Source organism: Dermochelys coriacea, chromosome 1, assembly GCF_009764565.3.
Source record: "Dermochelys coriacea isolate rDerCor1 chromosome 1, rDerCor1.pri.v4, whole genome shotgun sequence".
Lineage (NCBI taxonomy): Eukaryota > Metazoa > Chordata > Testudines > Dermochelyidae > Dermochelys > Dermochelys coriacea.
Genome location: NC_050068.2, coordinates 61,459,033 through 61,476,717, shown reverse-complemented (window position 1 = coordinate 61,476,717; position 17,685 = coordinate 61,459,033). Strand labels below are relative to the sequence as shown.

Here is a 17,685-nt window from a genome sequence, read left to right as displayed (position 1 = left end):
TGAAACTATAGGAAAGAACAGAATTACCTGGCACATAGATGAACATGATCTGTTGGGGAGGAGTCAACATGACTTTTGTAATGGGAAATCATGCCTCACCAATCTATTAGAATTCTTTGAGGGGGTCAACCAACATGTGGGCAAGGGTGATCCAGTGGATAAAGTGTACTTGGATTTTCAGGAAGCCTTTGACAAGGTCCCTCACCAAAGGTTCTTAAGCAAAGTAAGCAGTCATGGGATAAGAGGGAAGGTCCTCTTGTGGATCCGTAATTGGTTAAAAGAGAGGAAATAAAGGGTAGGAATAAATGGTCAGTTTTCAGAATGGAGAAAGGTAAATAGTGCTGTCCCCCAGAGGTCTGCACTGGGACCAGTACTATTCAACATATTCATAAATGATCTGTAAACAGTGACGTGGCAAAATTTTCAGACGATATAAAATTACTCAAGATAGTTAAGTCCAAAATAGACCGTGAAGAGTTACAAAGGGATCTCACAAAACTGGGTGTCTGAGCAACAAAATGGCAGATGAAACTCAATGTTGATAAATGCAAAACAATGCACATTGGAAAATATATCCCAACTATACATACAAGATGGTAGGATTTAAATTAGCTGATTCAAGAGAGAGATCTTGGAGTTATTGTGGATAATTCTCTAAAAACCTCTGCTCAATGTGCAGTGGCAGTCAAAAAAAGCTAACAGAATGTTAGGAACTATTAAGAAAGGGATAGATAATAAAACAGAAAATGTCATAATGCCACTATATAAATCTATGGTAAGCCCTCACCTTGAATACTGCGTGCAGTTCTGGTCACTCCATATTAAAAAAAGATGTATTAGAATTAGAAAAGGTACAGAGAAGGGTAACAAAATGATTAAAGGTATGAAACAGCTTCAATATGAGGAGAGATTAAAAAGACTGGCACTTTTCAATTTGGAAAAGAGATGACTAAGGGGAATATGATAGAGTTCTATAAAATCATGAATGGTGTGGAGAAAGTGGACAACGAAGTATTATTTACTCCTTCACATAACACAAGAACCAGCGGTAACCCAATGAAATTAATAGGTAGCAGGTTTAAAACAATCAAAAAGAAGTACTTCTCACAATGTACAGTTAACCTGTGGAACAAGTTGCCAGGGGATGTTGTGAAGGTCAAAGCCATAATGGAGTTCAAAAAAGAATTAGATAAATTCATAGAGGATAGGTCTATTAATGGGGATTAGCCAGGATGATCAGTGATGCAACCCTATACTCTGGGTATTCCTAGCTTCTGACCTCCAGAAACTGGGAGTGGATGTCAGAAGATGGACAATTTGATGATTGCCTCTGAAGCATCTGGTATTGACACTGTCAGAAGACAGGATACTGGGCTATATGGACCATTGGTCTGACCCAGTATGGCCGTTCTTATTTTCTTATTACTTTAACATAGTTGAAATAAACTAACAGAAAACCACTTTTCACATCTCCCGAAAAGACAAGAAAGAAAACACCCACATCCCCAACTTCCAGTTAAACAAAGACTTTATTTGCCACCCACTTGAACTATTTATGAACAAAATGCAAAATACAGCTCTTAACAATAAATTATTCTAACATTTTATTTTAAGTGTCCCATTATTGTGAAGTCATTTGGTATTCGCCATAATAGCACTGATAATAAAAATTCATTTGGTATTCATGCGGATGTTACATCTATTGCCATTGGTATTCAACTGTAATTTAGCATTAGTTAATGGGCACTTAAAACGCAATCCAAATGATTTATATCACAGCACTTAAGTGTTTCTCAAACTAAGTGTGCAACACTTATTTTACAAGTGTACTACAAAATAATTAAATAAGTTCATCTTACCTTCTATAGTTTTTGTTTTGAGACAGGAAAATTATTTAGAGGACTGTAATGTTAACAATTAACATACCGTACTACATGGAAATAAGCAACTGTATGTAAATTATTTTTAAATAAAAAAGAAAGAAAACAAAGACAGTGGTACTTACTTTTAAAATACGGGTTCATAGCGTATATACTGAATTAAAATCAAAAGCTGGATGACCAATAACACAAAACAGGACTACTACTTTCTTTACTGACACTCATGTAAAGGAAAGGGGAATCCCAGATCTCTTTTCTCATTTTTTTTGCTCATGCTTATGACAGTCACACATGCATGGACTTGGATAGTCACCCTAATGTGTACTATTATTACATTTATACTGCTGTGTTTGCCAGCCATGAACTTAGAGTTAATACAAGAGATTGATTTGTTTTTTAAAGATGCACATAAAATAGATGGGAAAGAGTACCTTTTGTCTCTGGACTGAATACACTTTACTGATTATTAAGAAAAGAAATCTTTATTTTATTTTCCAGCAAAGTCATATTACTATGGCCATATAATGATACAACCAGAACAAATATCTATAATATATATCTGTTTTATTTACCAAATCTCAGTGACTTCCTAAAAATGTATCGTTTAGAATGAGAAAGACTTAATTCTAAAATGTATATATTTTAAATATCTTTGCTAATTTCATCATTTCATTTCATTATTTCAGAGTGGTAAACATATTCCTCCAATGATTTCCCATTTCTTCTAAAAGAAAAATAAAAACACATTGCTCTCCAACTTAGTGTTATTTAACAACATTTATTGTAATGGGAGCAATACATACTCTAAATGAGAAAGTATAATGGCTAGCTGATTAACTGCTAAAACTACAGCTGTAAATATTGCTGAATGCTGTATGTCCAGCTACAGTCACACTTGTTCTGTGTCAATCCAGCTGTGAGATGATGGATAAAAAGTAATAATAAAATCACCAACCTCAGAATGCTTTCGCCAAATGTCTATGTTCTTTCGCTGAGCTTTCGAGAAATGGTCCCAAGCTTTTTGTCTGGTAGAAGCGTTGAAAACGGCCACAATCTGCTCAACTTTGGTGAACAAGGAAGTCAAACAAGACAAGCAATTTATGTTGTGATCACTATAGAGAAGCAAAGCAAAGACACTAGGAGTCTATGGATGATGTCATTACTGAAATAACATCATCAATATCCATCCAATCATGTGTCTTTTGTACTTACATTTTATCAATGTTGGAGATGTCTCCCTTCAAGTCTGTCTCCATAACTTTAGTCTATCCAAGCTACAAACATATACTGAAAAATTTGCATGCAATTGCCTCTTGTGCATAATTTGTGTGCTGTGTGTATGTTCATATAAATGTTGGGGGAGGGGGATTGTGTGGAGGAGGAAGACGTGTTAGAGGCAAGGTGTGAGGTGGGCCCACCCTCTAATGACATTATCCCAAAGAGGCCCCGTGAAGCTAGGACTTTGTATTAAACCAGACCAACAGCTGAGCTGTTGTGTCAGTTTAACCTGAATAAGCACTATTTTTGTAGTGAAGTTCTCTATGATTTGTCTCTCTGGATTCGTTGGCTAAACTAGCATTATCTGTTTTGTAAAGCTACCACGTTCTGTCTTTAAAGCCTACTAGAATCAAGGAAAGGATGGTGGAACTCTGCTCATGTCCCACTTCCTGTGCCACCTGAGCTGGTAGCTCCATATCTTACCTCACCCACATACTTAGTTGCTGTTTTCTTCTCCCCTGGTGATTCATTTCAAATCGTGGGACTTTAAGGCTATGTCTATACTAGAAACATTGCAGTGGCATTGCGGCAGTGCTGCATCTGCAGTGCTGTTGTGGGGACACTTACTACAGAGATGGAAGGGGTTCTCCCGTTGCTGTAGTAAATCCACCTCTCCAAGAGGCGGTAGCGAGATGGATGGAAGAATTCTTCCATCAACCTGGTGCTGTCTACACTGGGGCTTAGATTGGCTTAATGATGTCTCTTCAGGGGTGTGAATTTTTCACACTCCTCAGCAATGTAGCAGGTCAACCTAACTTTTTAGTGTAAACTAGTCCTCAGCCTTGGAGAATACAGGATAGAGGACAATCCTGCATTGGCTTCCCTAGAATGGGCTAGACAATTTAATACGTTATTTTCATTTCTGACTTCTATGATGTCAAACCAATGTATAAGGCCATGGATTTTTCTGCTAAAATGATCAATAGTGAAACAGTTAGCAATATGGGTATTTAAACTTTCATCCTCAGACTCGAGAGTTAATCACACAGACAAATGGCTTGCTTCTCTTTGCACTATTGTTCCAAGCTATTTCCAGATTCAGGAAGACAACACTAGGTTGAGTCACATGAGGAAGCTTTATCAATGTTGCTTTAACAAGGCTGGTTAATTAACTGCTAAAAGTACAGCAATAAATATGTTTAATGAAATTTTAAACTCTGCTTAAACTAGATAGGCTGTTTAAGGAGTACTGGAATGGCATTCTGGTTCAAGTTCTGACTGGAGTCACAATAATTTCAGCATATTAACACTTGCTTGGCTCCAAAGGTAGAGTTATATAAGAATGGAATTAAAATGTATATATTTATTAAATTAACTTAAAAAGATTAGCGTACCCATGATTATATGTATATAAATGAAGGCTAGAATTTAATGGTTATGCTGCGTTAGTGACCCCGGTGCACAGAGAATCCTGCTTAATTAACAATCTGTGTTTAATTAGCAAATGGAAATTCAAGTAGAAAGGATTTACAAAGATATAAGAAAGTGCTGGTTTACCATTTTCCACTAAAAGGTATCAATAGGATCATCTGAATTTTGTAGAAACCTTTGGACTTTTAAATGTTTAATTAAAAAGTTCTTTCTACAGGTGCTAACATCTATCAGAAATCTTTATCTGATCATTTCAGAGGCTCTCTTCAGTGAAAACTCAAGACAGGAAGAGGTCACAGAGATTTCCTATCTTTCTTTTATAAGTAAAGTGAAGAGTGTACGGGAGGCCTTCTTCAATGATCAAAATTCTCAGGTGTTCAAGAAATAAATAAAAAAATAAATGTTAAGTGTGCAATAAGCTAAAAAAGTCAAGCGGTTATGCACAATATTTTCCAAGCTACAGCTCTGGATATACATAAAGGGAAAAAACTAGGAGAGAATGCTAAGTGCCCATTATACTTAACATAACAATTAATAATACTTAGCACTCATAGCACCTTTAATCCATAGATGCGTCAGGAGGACTTTTGAATTTCCTAACATTTATATATTAGCTCTTATAATACTTAGTTATTTTCATTTTTTTAAATAATTGAATATGAATATGTGGAACCCAATCATGCAGTTTTCACTCTGGCAAAAATTCTATTGACTTTATTTGCCTAAGTCAAGCCTCTGGAAATACAGAGAGGCTCCACTGACTTCAATCGAGCAATGACAGTTTGCACTAGTTGAGAGTCTACCCCTTTGAGTTTCTCAGCTTCAGCTTAGGGTAAACCCATACAGGAGATATCAGGTTCAGAGAAACAGATTTGTAAAGATATTTATGTACCTAAAGGTGCAGATAGGTGCTTAGTGAGGTTTCAGAAGCGCCTACATGCTTAACTAACCAGGGGGATGAGGTGGATGAGGACCAGGGGGATGAGGTGGATGAGGACCAGGGGGATGAGGTGGATGAGGCTTTCTTCCGGCAACTCACGGAAGCTACTAGATCGCATGCCCTGATTCTCATGGGTGACTTTAATTTTCCTGATATCTGCTGGGAGAGCAATACAGCGGTGCATAGACAATCCAGGAAGTTTTTGGAAAGCGTAGGGGACAATTTCCTGGTGCAAGTGCTAGGGGAGCCAACTAGGGGGAGCGCTTTTCTTGACCTGCTGCTCACAAACCGGGTAGAATTAGTGGGGGAAGCAAAAGTGGATGGGAATCTGGGAGGCAGTGACCATGAGTTGGTTGAGTTCAGGATCCTGACGCAGGGAAGAAAGGTAAGCAGCAGGATACGGACCCTGGACTTCAGGAAAGCAGACTTTGACTCCCTCAGGGAACAGATGGCCAGGATCCCCTGGGGGACTAACATGAAAGGGAAGGGAGTCCAGGAGAGCTGGCTGTATTTCAAGGAATCCCTGTTGAGGTTACAGGGACAAACCATCCCGATGAGTCGAAAGAATAGTAAATATGGCAGGCGACCAGCTTGGCTTAATGGTGAAATCCTAGCGGATCTTAAACATAAAAAAGAAGCTTACAAGAAGTGGAAGGTTGGACATATGACCAGGGAAGAGTATAAAAATATTGCTCGGGCATGTAGGAAAGATATCAGGAGGGCCAAATCGCACCTGGAGCTGCAGCTAGCAAGAGATGTCAAGAGCAACAAGAAGGGTTTCTTCAGGTATGTTGGCAACAAGAAGAAAGCCAAGGAAAGTGTGGGCCCCTTACTGAATGAGGGAGGCAAGCTAGTGACAGAGGATGTGGAAAAAGCTAATGTACTCAATGCTTTTTTTGCCTCTGTTTTCACTAACAAGGTCAGCTCCCAGACTGCTGTGCTGGGCATCACAAAATGGGGAAGAGATGGCCAGCCCTCTGTAGAGATAGAGGTGGTTAGGGACTATTTAGAAAAGCTGGACGTGCACAAGTCCATGGGGCCGGACGAATTGCATCCGAGAGTGCTGAGGGAATTGGCGGCTGTGATTGCAGAGCCCTTGGCCATTATCTTTGAAAACTCGTGGCGAACGGGGGAAGTCCCGGATGACTGGAAAAAGGCTAATGTAGTGCCCATCTTTAAAAAAGGGAAGAAGGAGGATCCTGGGAACTACAGGCCAGTCAGCCTCACCTCAGTCCCTGGAAAAATCATGGAGCAGGTCCTCAAAGAATCAATCCTGAAGCACTTAAAGGAGAGGAAAGTGATCAGGAACAGTCAGCATGGATTCACCAAGGGAAGGTCATGCCTGACTAATCTAATCGCCTTTTATGATGAGATTACTGGTTCTGTGGATGAAGGGAAAGCAGTGGATGTATTGTTTCTTGACTTTAGCAAAGCTTTTGACACGGTCTCCCACAGCATTCTTGTCAGCAAGTTAAGGAAGTATGGGCTGGATGAATGCACTATAAGGTGGGTAGAAAGCTGGCTAGATTGTCGGGCTCAACGGGTAGTGATCAATGGCTCCATGTCTAGTTGGCAGCCGGTGTCAAGTGGAGTGCCCCAGGGGTCGGTCCTGGGGCCCGTTTTGTTCAATATCTTCATAAATGATCTGGAGGATGGTGTGGATTGCACTCTCAGCAAATTTGCGGATGATACTAAAATGGGAGGAGTGGTAGATACGCTGGAGGGGAGGGATAGGATACAGAAGGACCTAGACAAATTGGAAGATTGGGCCAAAAGAAATCTAATGAGGTTCAATAAGGATAAGTGCAGGGTCCTGCACTTAGGATGGAAGAATCCAATGCACCGCTACAGACTAGGGACCGAATGGCTCGGCAGCAGTTCTGCGGAAAAGGACCTAGGGGTGACAGTGGACGAGAAGCTGGATATGAGTCAGCAGTGTGCCCTTGTTGCCAAGAAGGCCAATGGCATTTTGGGATGTATAAGTAGGGGCATAGCGAGCAGATCGAGGGACGTGATCGTTCCCCTCTATTCGACACTGGTGAGGCCTCATCTGGAGTACTGTGTCCAGTTTTGGGCCCCACACTACAAGAAGGATGTGGATAAATTGGAAAGAGTACAGCGAAGGGCAACAAAAATGATTAGGGGTCTAGAGCACATGACTTATGAGGAGAGGCTGAGGGAGCTGGGATTGTTTAGTCTGCAGAAGAGAAGAATGAGGGGGGATTTGATAGCTGCTTTCAACTACCTGAAAGGGGGTTTCAAAGAGGATGGCTCTAGACTGTTCTCAATGGTAGCAGATGACAGAACGAGGAGTAATGGTCTCAAGTTGCAATGGGGGAGGTTTAGATTGGATATTAGGAAAAACTTTTTCACTAAGAGGGTGGTGAAACACTGGAATGCGTTACCTAGGGAGGTGGTAGAATCTCCTTCCTTAGAGGTTTTTAAGGTCAGGCTTGACAAAGCCCTGGCTAGGATGATTTAACTGGGACTTGGTCCTGCTTTGAGCAGGGGGTTGGACTAGATGACCTTCTGGGGTCCCTTCCAACCCTGATATTCTATGATTCTATGATTCTAACTCCCATGGCGCCTAAATACCTTTAAAAATCTGGCCCTCTGAGCCTGACTCTTCCCTATATGAATGTATTCTCTGCCATACAGAGACTACTCAGGGAGGCAGAACATCAGCTGGTGCAAATTGACATGGTTCCATTGTAGACAATTGGGCCAATGGAGTTATGACAATTTGCATCAGCTGAGGATCAGAGTTCTCACTTCTAGTTTACTCATCCTTCCTTCAGGGATGAAGTTTGGCCAAACACAACCCTCAAACTTGGTTTGACCCCTGAAGTTCCTGGAGGAACTGTGCCAAGAGGTGCTCCTATCTAACTACTGACCCTGGCTCAGCCAATGTGTAACATGGCCAAGGTCCCTATCTGTAAAACAGAGTTAATAATTCTTACCAATCTCTGGTTTCAGAGTAGCAGCCGTGTTAGTCTGTATTCGCAAAAAGAAAAGGAGTACTTGTGGCACCTTAGAGACTAACAAATTTATTAGAGCATAAGCTTTCGTGAGCTACAGCTCACTTCATCGGATGCATTTCCGATGAAGTGAGCTGTAGCTCATGAAAGCTTATGCTCTAATAAATTTGTTAGTCTCTAAGGTGCCACAAGTACTCCTTTTCTTTTTACCAATCTCTGTAAAGTTCCTTCAGTTCTGAGTGTGAACAGCACTGTAGAGTATAAGTGCTTTGTATTATTATTAAGTATCATTAAATATTCACCAACAAACAGCTGTATAAAATTATATAATAAAAATTTCATTAGCCATATGCAAAATTGCTTCTTGTTGAGAGAAAATATAGGTAACTGGCCAAATTTAATTTTAAGAACATCATTGTTCTGGATACAAAACCCCCAATTCTTTTTGTCATTCAATATAATTCAGATTTGTTTCCAATTTTCCTAAAAACTCACTCTAAGGCTTTGTGATACTTTGTGTGGTGTGTTTCACACAAAGGATTATTATACTATTGTTTTTCTGCTGAGTTTTAGACCCTGAAAACCAGAGTTGATATGTAGGTGTCAGCTAATCATAGAATCATAGAAAATCAGGGTTGGAAGGGACCTCAGGAGGTCATCTAGTCCAGCCCCTGCTCAAAGCAGGACCAATCCCCAATTTTTACCCCAGATCCCTAAATGGCCCCCTCAAGGATTGAACTCACAACACTGGGGTTAGCAGGCCAATGCTCAAAATGGTTCACAACTGCAACATTACTACAAAATAATTTATAATCAGTGGAAACTTATATTAGGCATATTAAATAGATAGTTACATCATCATTGTTCAATATTTGTTGCCATAAACAAAGTGGGCCAAATTATGATATTCCTCTTAAATGTAAATTATATCTATATCTATATATAGATAGATAGATAGATAGATAAACTATAAATCTAAGGATGTAGGGACAAAGAGGACTGATCTTAGGGAGAAGTGGAATATTTACAGTAGAAAATATGCCATAACATAGCAAGTTTACTGAATGGAGAAAAGATGGGGGTAAAGGGCTATACAGTTCTGTAAATAGGGAGACTATGGGCGAACATTTGTTTTCCACTAGGAACATTAAATACATTCTTTCAACCACCTACACAAGTTAAGTCTGAAATTGTATCTTGAAGTTCCAGTGACAAAAACAAGCAACTCAAATTGTGCTTTGCTTGATATTTCATTGATTATTATGCATAAATGAAGATCTTATTCCTTTTATGCAATAAAAATGTACATAGGCAACTGAATGTCTCACAGTACTTTACAATAAAAGGAAACAATGAACAAAACAGAATCCAGCTTGGCCTAAACTCAAAACAAAAAGTCAGAACTCATATCATGGACAACTAATTCCAAAATTGAGGGGTATAGAATGAAATGGTCCAAACACGAAACGATTGTAGGTGGAATAATGGAATATGCAGCAATTTATCTTAGAAAGATTTTAAAATGCATGACAAGTGATACTGAAAATAAAAGAAGGATTTCACCCATAAAATTAAAGTTGAAAGGAAATTTTACTGTCAACATAAACATGATTTTGGAATAAGGACTCCAAGACAGGAAGAATGTACATAGTTAGCCTGGTCTTAGTCAAAAGCCTGTCTGCTGAGTTCTGAATAAGCTGGAGTCTGCCAATCAATTTGGCAGGGAGCCCAGAAAACAAAGAATTACAGTAGTCAAGGCTTGATGTTATAAATGAATGGATTAGAGTCTCCAGATCAGCTGTGGATAGAAAAGGGCGTATTTCTGGCAACTGTCCTGATATGCATTTGGTGACATATTGACTATGTTCCAGCATTGAGTCCAAGACCAAAATTACCCTCGGCAACTTGACATGTGATGTTGACACAATATTTCAGTTAAGTGGCAGAGGAAAGAACGATACAGAATTTTATAATTAGTCAGGTCCAAAGAGAAGCATTTGGGTTCCAATGGTATTTACTTTCAGAAAAGTATTTATCTTCTGCACATTAACAGCCAAAAGACAATAGAGCCCATTCATTGTTACCCAAGATTACACTGCCAGAGAGGGAGAAACAGATGTGAATGTCATCTGCAGAACAGAGCAGGTAACCTATATAAGTTAAAAATAACACCCATGAAATGCAAAGCACAGGGTTTAGAGTAGCATGTGTTGGAGTTCCCTAATCAATTAGACATGCTATGACAGACCCCATAATGCATTTGTACAATAGAGACGTATATCACACTGGTTGTGCAATATACACATCTACCAAGAGTAACCAAACACCATGGTTTGAAAAGAAAATGAGGGCAAAGAGAGAATGACCGTTTGCTACAACTCAGTCAGAAAATAACAGCTTACCAGGGTAAATATACCTCTGTGTGATCGACTGACAAACTTCCTCAGAGTTGCTGCATTTTCTTCAGGTTAGAGCTACTGCATTGTGAAGGGAGGCTACCACACCTGCCAATCCCATCTCAGAGGAAAACTTATGGGAGAGCCTAAGAGAAGGGAAGTTCTGCAAGGAGCCTCCTGAAGAGCTTCTCCCACATTGTGTTGGTGGGGGGTGGGTGGGACGGTTTGCCACTGGGAAGACTAAAATACCCACCCCCAAGTGCCAGGAATCCTAAGGGATTAATGAGAGACCAATGCCAGCCATGCAGAAGCTCTGTGTGCCCTGTTGTCTATTGGTTTGCTGGTTACAAGGCTTCAATGGAGGCATGCAACCAGGAATACCCCCTTGACATGTCTGCCCTCAAGGTCATCCTTAAGAGGAAGATCCTCACCACCCTGTGGGTTCTCTGGGAAAGGATATGCTGTCCCAAGTTGCATAATGTTTCTTGGGATATCTCCATTGTCTCAAGGGGAAAATGATGCGAGTTTCTCTAAACTGCTCCACACCCAATGCAGGGCCACTTCCCACCACCAGCCCAACCAGCCTGTGCCTTTCCCCCTATGGATCTCAGCTTTGGAGAGATCCATGAGTAAGGATCTTGGGAAGGGAGATACTAACAGATAGGCACTGAACCATCCCTTCTGCATGAGAAGGGTAAGAAATGAGCATGAAGGCCCCCCTCTCTGCATGGGTCTAATGGGTATGATTCATCCCTTGCTTATTTACATACTCTGTCCTCGCGAAATAACCACAATGCATTTGAGAACAGATAATGTGTCCAGTATTAGGGGGTTTCTGGGTCAGGAACATTGACCCAACCACAGTGCCCTCCTGGCCAACTTTACTATAGTCCTCCTTCCAGTCATTGCTAATTCTTAAATAAAAACCCCCCTTGGCTGGGATATCTAAAGGTCCTCCATAACCACAGAAAGGGAGTAGTGTCTAGGTGTACCATATGTGTGTGTGTGTGTGAATATATCTGTTTATACAAATACAGATTATATAGAATCATAGATTTGTAGGACTGGAAGGGACCTCGTGAGGTCGTCTAGCCAATTCCCTGCACTCATGGCAGGACTAAGCATTATCTAGACCATCCCTGACAAATGTTTGTGTAACCTGCTCTTAAAAATCTCCAATGATGGAGACCTCCCTAGGCAATTTATTCCATGGCTTAACCATCCTGACAGTTAGGACGTTTTTCCTAATTTCCAACCTAAACCGCCCTTGCTGCAATTTAAGCCCATTGCTTCTTGTCCTGTCCTCAGAGGTTAGAAGAACAATTTTTCTCTCTCCTCCTTGTAACAACTTTTGATGTACCTGAAAACTTATCATGTCCCACTCTCAGTCTTTTCTTCTCCAGACTAAACAGACCCAATTTTTTCAATCTTCCCTCATAGGTCATGGTTGCTAGACCTTTAATCATTTTTGTTACTCTCCTCTGGACTTTCTCCAATTTGTCCACATCGTTCCTGAAATGTGGTGCCCAGAACTTGACACAATACTCCAGCTGAGGCCTAATCAGCGACACACACACACACACACACACACACACACACACTAATAGTTCAATTTTAAAAAATCAGATTATAATTTGATGAACCTTGCAAGCTCCCACCTCATCCCCCACCGATCATATTTTTACAAGTCAGTGTTATAATGTTGGTTGTTAAGAAGTTGGGTGACTGGCAGTGATATTACCTGAGTTTTGGTTGTTATAATATACAAATTACCTCATATAAGTGGAGGGAAAAACATTTATAAGTGTTTTTATTCATTCCGCCTTGCCTAGCTTTTCCTCTGCAACAGAAATTATAATCTCCCCTCCCTTCTCATGATATCCTTCTAATTCACTGTCATTGGCCTGGGCATAATTTGGGGGCAGCATGGGAGGGCACTGCTCCCACCTCCAAACTGCCTGCCTCAGAGGCATGGAATTTGCCTCTCATGCATGGCTCTGTTGGCCTGGCTGGAGCTGCACCCCCAAATACATAAGTCAAACTACGCCTATGATCATTGGTTGCTGTTCTTGGGATGTGCTTTTCTCTTACAAAGAAACAGGATGAGGAAGACCTAAAGAGGGAACATCCTGGCAATACTGAAACTTCCATATGCTTCAGAATCCATAACAAAACATGCACACTCACTTGTTCCAAGTACTTATATTAATAATTAAACAACACTTACTTCTAGAAAAGTAGAAACACTTCTTGCTCTATGTTGAAACAACAGAATGTACTTAAATTAAACAGAGCTCACCATGTCCTACAAGGGATTGCTAGGAAATCTGTCCGAAAAATAAATGTTGAAAATCTTTTAAGATGTGAAATGTGGTTTAATTTACAGTGAAGAAACTGGCAGCCCAGTGTAACAAAGGGCTTTGGCACCCTGCCATGCAATAAATCACTTGAACTTAACAAGACCACTATACCTACATGTCATTTCTCAGCAAATTGGAACCTGTCACCATGCCAGTGTGATACAGTAGGACAGGTATAGATGCACAGTACCTTCTTTGTTAATGCTGACATTGTGTAGTAAGGAATAAAGCTTGTGGGCTATACTCTGACATCACAGAAACAAATCTAATTCAAAGAAAGAATCTGTGGATGCTACTTGATCACCTTGACTGGATTTTCTGCTGTTCCTAACGTACTGGGTGTAATTAGCGGATCTCCTTGATAATTGGGACTGATGTCGTTTTTGTCATAGTTGGCAGATAGTTCTGTAGATAGTCGAGACTGTCACAGCTACTTTTGTGTTTTTACCTCATCAGGAAAGAGCTCCAGGAGGAGGTCCTGAGAGGAAGAGGCATCATAAATGTGCCTGGGCTCTGTCAGGTTCCCCTCTGGGTAGGGACTCTCCTGAAATAACAATGTACCAGGGCAATAGAACATGACAGCTTTATGTGGCTCCTTCTTCTGAATGAAGACCAGGAGGGTACATTTGTTTCAAGTGTCAGATGATTTCCTTTGCTGAGGGAAAAAGACAGGGCCTCATTTGTCAGCCAAAAAGTCATCTGTCTCATCCGAAAAAAAACTTTCTAATTTCTAATGCTGGAGAACATTTGCTTTCCCCCATTTTGCTCAAACCCCTCCAAGTCCCCATCTGTTATACCAGATGCACCCTGTGCCTTCCTCCTCTCCTTTGCTGCCTCCATTCTCACCCTCTCCCTTTTGCATCCTTTCTCCCTCTCCCTCTCTATCTCCAGCTTTTCTTCTTTTCCTCCTTTGCTCTCAAATTTCTGCCCTGCTCACACCAACCCAAAAATCTTTATAATAACAAAAAAAACCTATAATCTTTGGGCCCAATCCTGTGAACACTTACTACCAGACAGAGCTCTCTAATGTGAGTGTTCCCAGTGAGGGCAGTAATCATGTCAGCCAGTAATATTAGCAGGGTCTGGTCCTTCATTTATAAACAACAAACTACATCAAGTTTTAGAAGTGCAGCAATCATGAAGTGTGCCCAACAAACCAAAACATTCACTCTACCTCACTGGTGTAACCCCTGCTCTCTCTTCCCTGCTCCAGTTCCTTATTATCTTCACTCACCACGTCATGTCTGCACAGTATTTAGCTTCCACTTCAGCAAAGCATTTAACATCTTCTTAACTCCATAGCTATTCAGAAAAGCACTTCAGCATGTTCATGGACTTGAGTGGGACTTGAGCCATTGCTTCAGTGCTTTGAGGCTTGATCCTGGTAGGTGCAGAGTGCCCTCAACTCCGATGGAAGTGAACACCTTGCAAGATCAAGATGACTAGGGATGGACTGCTGAACTGAAGCCTTAGACTGAAAACTCTTTAGAAGCTAAGTCTTTTATTTGATTGTAAAGCGCCAAGTGCATTTATAGGCCTATATAAAACAATACATAAAAATAATAGTGAAAAGTCTTATTAGTGAAATCCTGGCTCCACTGAAATCAATAGCAAAACTCCTTTTTGCTTCGATGAGGGCTAAAATTACTCAGTACTGGAGAAACAAAGGAATCCAAGACAGATGAAACACATTGAGGGAAGTGATTATCTCCTCTATTCGGCACTCGTGAGGCCATATCTGGAGTATTGTGTTCAGTTTTGGGTCCCCCACTACAAAAAGGGTGTGGACAAATTGGAGAGAGTCCAGCGGAGGGCAACAAAAATGATTAGGGGGCTGGGGCACATGACTTATGCGGAGAGGCTGAGGGAACTGGGCTTATTTAGTCTGCAGAAGAGAAGAGTGAGGGGGGATTTGATAGCAGCCTTCAACTACCTGAAGGGAGAGTTCCAAAGAGGATGGAGCTCGGCTGTTCTCAGTGGTAGCAGGTGACAGAACAAGAAGCAATGGTTTCAAGTTGCAGTGGGGGAGGTCTAGGTTGGATATTAGGAAAAACTATTTCACTAGGAGGATGGTGAAGCACTGGAATGGGTTACCTAGAGAGGTGGTGGAATCACCATCCTTCAAGGTTTTTAAGGCCCGGCTTGACAAAACCCTGGCTAGGATCATTCAGTTGGTGTTGGTCCTGCTTTGAGCAGGGAGTTGAACTAGATGACTTCTTGAGGTCTTTTCCAACCCTAATGTTCTATGATTCTATGACAAAGGAATGAGCCATTAGACTACATTAGGGGTGGAGACCATGGTTATAGAGTAGATAGAAAAATGTGGCAAGGAAGAATAACAACACAGGACACACTTACATGAAGTCTTTCATCCTACAATAGGTCCTCTGCCATTGCAACAGCATTTTGGACAAAACATTTAAAAAATATCTGTATATAAGAATATAGAGACTCAGTTAAGGCTTACTAAAAAAGTTATCAGAAAAAAAACAAACAAACAAAATGCTGAATTAATATGCCAGCCTAAGGGGCTGAATGGATCATAAAGGTCTTTTACAAATATATCAAAGGAAAAAGAAGTACCAGAGGATAATTATATTAATGATTAATTTTTTTATTTGTATTCCATTAGCACCTAAGGACACGAGGCCCCATTGTGCTAGGCACTATACAAACAGTTCATATGAGACCATCCCTGTCCTGAAGAGCTTAATGATGGCTTGAAAAATTGCTGAAATAGCTAACTCCAATTTTTCAAATTAGTCTTTAGCAAAAGGAATAAAGAAGACAGGGCAATTAAGGAAAACCTTTTTTAAAACAGCTACCAGTAGAAAGCAATTAAGGTAATACTAGGAAAGTATGAATACTTAAAAAAAGATCTGGATGATCTACATCCTGGATGCTAAGACACTTAACTAGCAAACCTATTGTACCTGTAGTGGAACTGACTGTATTTCTGAAAGGTCATGGAACATACTATGGAGATAATGGGTTGTGGGAGAAAGTAATTGCAGTGCTGATATTAAAAAAAAACCAGGTAAGAAGGTAAGTGATCCCAGTAACCACCAACACATGAGTCTCACTTCTTTCCTGGTAAAATAATGGAGCACATTTTAAAGGTAACCTGAAAAAGGGACTGTCAAGGTTCCTTCCCCACTCTGAACTCTAGGGCACAGATGTGGGGACTTGCATGAAAACTTCCTAAGATTACTTTTACCAGCTTAGATTAAAACTTCCCCAAGGTACAAACTATTTTACCTTTTGCCCTTGGACTTCCACTGCCACTACTAAATGTCTAACCGGGTTTATTTTTGAGAAAGTGTTGTTTGGAAACATCTTTCCCCACAAAATCTTCACCAATTTGCATAGGTGACCACAGACCCAAACCCTTGGATCTTAAGAACAATGAAAAAAGCATTCAGTTTCTTACCAGAAGAATTTTAATAGAAGAAACAGTAAAAAGAATCACCTCTGTAAAATCAGGATGGTAAATACCTTATAGGGTAATTAGATTCAAAACATAGAGAATCCCTCTAAGCAAACCTTAAGTTACAAAAAGACACAGACAGGAATATCCATTCGATTCAGCACAGCTTATTTTCTCAGCCATTTAAAGAAATCATAATCTAATGAATATCTCGCTAGATTACTTACTAAATACTAAGACTCCATTCCTGTTCTGTCCCCGGCAAAAGCATCAGACAGACAGACCCAGACCCTTTGTTTCTCCCCCCCCTCCAGCTTTGAAAGAATCTTGTCTCCTCATTGGTCACTGTGGTCAGGTGCCAGAGAGGTTATCCTAGCTTCTTAACCCTTTACAGGTGCAAGGGTTTTTCCTCTGGCCAGAAGGGATTTTAAAGGTGTTTACCCTTCCCTTTATATTTATGACAGGGACAAAACAAAAACAGGGCCCATTCCCTTTTTATTATGCATGAAGAAGGCCTGGAAGGATTTTATTTAAGTTTGGTTGGGGTTTTTTTGCTTGTTTTTTTACATTAGAAATTCAGGTCCTCTCTAGTTGGGAAGACTCTGATGACTTTAGAACTGAAGAAATCATATCACAAGGAAGTTGAGCAATTGAGAGGGGAAAGGAATTTCAGCCAGATTGTTTAGAATGTTTCTTTGTTAACACCGATATTTCCTTGAGAAAGGACATTAAATTCCACTTCATTAAAATGTGAGAGCACTAACAATATAAATCCTTTGAGATATACAGAAGGTCCCTGGGAATGGCCAGGGAAGATCAAAGCTGACATTCATGATATTTCTATGGTAAAAAACTACATGACCCCAGCCCCCACCAAACCCCCCCCCACCTTTCAGTCTGTCATTATAGATTCATAGATACTAAGGTCAAAAGGGACTATTCTGATCATCTAGTCCGACCTCCTGCACAACGCAGGCCACAGAATCTCACCCACCCACTCCTACGAAAAACCTCACCTATGTCTGAGCTATTGAAGTACATCATAAAGAAACAAA

General features: G+C 40.4%; 1 protein-coding gene across 3 annotated transcripts in view; it reads right to left on the bottom strand.

Annotated features, from left to right (window-relative positions):
- The window catches only part of ENOX1 (ecto-NOX disulfide-thiol exchanger 1), a 504,797-nt gene that overhangs the window by 84,829 nt on the left and 402,283 nt on the right, over positions 1-17,685 (bottom strand). For all 3 annotated transcript variants that reach the window (XM_038386734.2, XM_038386735.2, XM_043504538.1), the window contains one exon: positions 2,836-2,942. In XM_038386734.2, the coding sequence (XP_038242662.1) occupies positions 2,836-2,942 (107 nt within the window). The remainder of the gene's footprint in view (positions 1-2,835; positions 2,943-17,685) is intronic.